This window comes from Cajanus cajan, chromosome 11 (genome assembly GCF_000230855.2).
Source record: "Cajanus cajan strain Asha chromosome 11, NIPB_CcT2T_4, whole genome shotgun sequence".
NCBI classification, from domain to species: Eukaryota; Viridiplantae; Streptophyta; class Magnoliopsida; order Fabales; family Fabaceae; genus Cajanus; species Cajanus cajan.
This window is the reverse complement of record NC_138527.1, coordinates 36,147,411-36,151,393: the sequence shown is the minus strand read 5'-3', so window position 1 is coordinate 36,151,393 and position 3,983 is coordinate 36,147,411. Positions and strand designations below refer to the sequence as shown.

Below are 3,983 nucleotides of genomic sequence, written 5' to 3'. Positions count from 1 at the left end.
GTGGCCTCGTGGGACATTTTTTATATATATAGATCTCAAGTATCTTTCAGATTTAGACCCATCTTGTTTCAGAAGGATAAAATCACTATAACAAAATCTCGATAAATAATATTTAATGCAGCTCATACTCCAGACTACGATTTATGCATTATGCATTATGCTCCGTCCAGGTCATTAAATTGCACGAGAGAAAGGGACAAGATGAAGTAAATAGAAAGCAGTGAACCAGTATGGTATGAATGAAGAAGAAGATTCCAAACAAATAACTCATGAAATAGTATTTCTCAATTTTTACTACAACAAAGAATATAAGAATAGGTAGAGTTTTATTACATTGTTACAACACAGAGGGTGAGCAGACAAACAGAACACGTGATTCAGGCAACATCAAAACCCTGCCACACCGATTAGCCTTGGGTGGCAAGAAGGAAAAGTGGAAAACCAAGCTTATACCCAAAGCATGGAAAGCAAGGTTAATGGGTGCATAGGTTTCTGAAAAGTAAAAACAAAAGAATCAGGCAGTAGGATTAGGAGAAAGAATCTCCATGAGGGAAGTGTAAGTACCGAAAACAGCAATAACGAAGCCAAAAACCACAATGGCCCCATCCGAAAGAACACACCTCCACCCCAACTCCTCCTTAAAAACAATACAATGAAACAAGGCAGGCAACACAAAACTCAGAACCACACACACACAACTTCCCACAAAGGACAAAAAATCGGCAAAATTCGGCACCAAAAGCGCCACCAAGCTTGTGAGCAACACCACCAACCACCTCAACCACAACGAGTACCTGGACCCACACCACCGTCTCTCCACCACCTCATAAACCGGGTTCATCATAATCGGAAAGGTAAAAAACAGATTCACACAAAGCCCCAACTGAACCAACGCACTAATCACCCCTGGCCCCAAATTGGTTGTAATAATATCCTTCGTTTCTTCCCCATAAGCAAAGTAACCCAAACCCCCAAACAGACCAAACAACACAGAAATAAACCCCATCCCCAAACCCAAAACCCTACCGAATTTCTCCTTATCCTTCGCCTCACTCTCCAACGGCAAAACCATTCCAATCCCCTCGAAAGCATAAACCGCCACACCGATTCCGTACAAAAACACATTCAAACCCCCGAACGTTTTCAACTGGGGCTTGTTCTTGACAAAGACAAAGACATCGTCCACCATGACGGCGCTCTTGGAAGCGAAATCGACCAAGTCAGCGAAGATGCTCAAGGGAGCCAAGTGAGTCAAGGAGCGAATCGAATTGAGCCCTAGCTGAAAGGGGAAACATGCAGAGAGGTAGAGAACCTTGGGGGTGAAGAAGAGAAAAAGCGGCGTCGTTTTATCGGTAGTGAGATAGGCGAGCGTGGTGGAGATGAAAATGAGGTAGCTGACGCAGAAGCCGGCCTGGGAGAGGACGATCATGAGGTCCACGGTGAAGCGGCCCAGTGGGCCGCAGATGGCGAAGCCCAGGTCGCCGAAGGAGGGGAGTTTGGCGGAGTGGAGCTTGCGGCGCGTGAGGACGAGGAGCATCATGCAGTGGTAGGTGAGGAAGGCGACCGCGAAGAGCATCAAGAGGCCCAAGAGCCAGCCCGTTCGCTTGAAGCTGTAGGGGAGGCCCAATACGCCGGCCCCCACTATGGAGATGAAGATGTTAGCGAAGGTTTTGATGTTGGAGGAGTGAGGAGGGGCCTGGCCCAGAAGAGGAGTGTCCTCTCTAGGGTAGGGTGGAAGGGAATAGGACGATGAAGCTGGTTCCTGGGAGAACACCATTGTTTCTGATACCCTATCTTGGTAGGTAGGCAAGTTTGATGTTTGATGCTTGATGCTTCAATCTCCATCCCAATTAAGTAAGTTAGGTTCACAAATATGTGGCGCCTATGCTGTGCTTTCCTACATCTTTCCAAAATATTTTGTTTTCCTCTTACACTTGCAAACAATTTGTGGGCTCCATCATTATTCATTTCTTTTCCTGCTTGTCATCATTTTTCATAACAAAATTATTCATCTAATATGACTGCTTTTTTTTTTTTTATTAAAAAAATTACATGTTTTTCAAATTATTCTTAGTATTAATTAGGTATTCTTATTCATTATACCTAGCATTTAAATTTTTTAATCTCTTATAGTGATATATTTATTAATTTAATTTTGTAACGAATCCAAATTTTTAAGTGTTTATCCATTTGAACAACTTAGTAAATTTGACATCCAAATTAGTGCGTGTTTGGTTTCAATTTTTAAACGCAAGTTCTTCATCTCTCTCCACGTCCAATTATCAATTTACGGAGAAACTATTATTTTTTCCTTCTAGTTAAACATGAAAAATCATGTTTCAACGCTGATACAAACACACAGTTAATTGATTTGTCTTATAAATCGATACACAACATTTTTTTTTACTTCTCTATATTGTGTTTTTAGTTTTCTATTTATCTAAAATAAATATATTTATTTCTTTATCTTTAAAATTATAAAATTTTATTTTCATCATTAGTTATATATTTATTAATCGTTAAATTTTAATATTACTTAATACTTTAATAGTCACTTAAATAATATGATATTTAGAGATAATATATATATATATATATATATATATATATATAAAATTTTTATTTGTATTTATTTTTATAAGTAATTAGTATTTATTTTTATTAATAAAAATCTTATTTATATTTTTTTTTAATTTTTTTAATTTCTAAATATCATGTTATTAAATGAATAAATTTGTAGATGTCAATTTAGCAAGAGAACTGAAATTTCACATTTTTAAAAATTATAAAAACTATATATATTTTCAAATAGAAGGATTAAAATTATGAATCAATAAAAATAAAAAATAAAAAAATATAATTTATCTATTTTTTAAAGTTCTTTTTATAGGAAAAGAATATATTCACAAATCAAAATCCACCGAAGAATTCAACAAATATGACCAATAATATAATGAATGAGATGTATATTAGACATTAAAAAAACACAATCGTAGAAGGTAAGATAATTATGATTGAAAACTCTAACCATAATAAAAGAGTTAAATTTATCTATCAAATTACACAACCTTCTATTTTAAAGCTACAAATTATTAAATTATACACAACTTTCATTTTACTACTTTATTTTTTTTTTCAAGTTGTGTTGGGAGGGGTCTCAACATACTTATATATATATATATATAATAAAAGTTGTAATTGAAAATTACGATTTAAGTCATCCTGTTGAACATTTTTTTATTTTATTTTTATTCATTAAAAAAAGAACATAAATAATTCTAAATTTTAAAAAACTTGCTTTTTTGGGAAGTGTTTAATATAAGTGCTTGCAATTTGAAGAGTTCATGATAAGCACATACTCCTCATAAGATCTTATCAAATAACAGCGTTTACTAAGAAAAAAGCGAAATAAGAACATCCGTCGGAGAGACTCTTATAAACTAAAATAGTCAAAATAATAAGTATCGTGTATCGAAAATATAACTTTTATTTTAAAAAAATCAAAACAGTCAAATATATAGCGTAAACACGACTTTTATTTATTTAAATTAAAAATATGAAATCACATTTTAAAATACAACTTCTCTTCTCATTTTTTTAACATGACTTATTTCTTTGTTAAATTTTTTTATAAACTAGTATTTTAATGTGTAATATACATGTTAAATATTTATTATATATAATTAAAATTTATAATAAATTATAATATATATAAATAAATAATATATTTAAATATATAAATTATATTTAAAATGAATGGATATTTTAAGGTATATAAATTTTATTTAAATTTATGGTAAATAATTTATATTATTAGTAATTTATTTTCAAATATTCAATCTAGCTTATAAATAAATATGATAGATAAAAATTGAAATAAATAAGAAGTTAAAAAGAATTCTTCAATATTATCTTATTGAAAACAAACCTAAAAATATTATTGCACAAAATAATCATTTGTATTTAATAGACTAATACATTTT

The 3,983-nt window shown here is 32.1% G+C and overlaps 1 protein-coding gene across 1 annotated transcript; it reads right to left on the bottom strand.

The window, feature by feature from the left end:
• Positions 1 to 252: 252 nt before the first annotated feature.
• LOC109800654 (amino acid transporter AVT3C) lies at positions 253 to 1,871 on the bottom strand. The gene has a single exon (XM_020361465.3). The coding sequence runs from the start codon at positions 1,775 to 1,777 to the stop codon at positions 515 to 517; it is 1,263 nt and encodes a 420-aa protein (XP_020217054.1). The 5' UTR covers positions 1,778 to 1,871; the 3' UTR covers positions 253 to 514.
• Between the last annotated feature and the right edge of the window lie 2,112 nt (positions 1,872 to 3,983).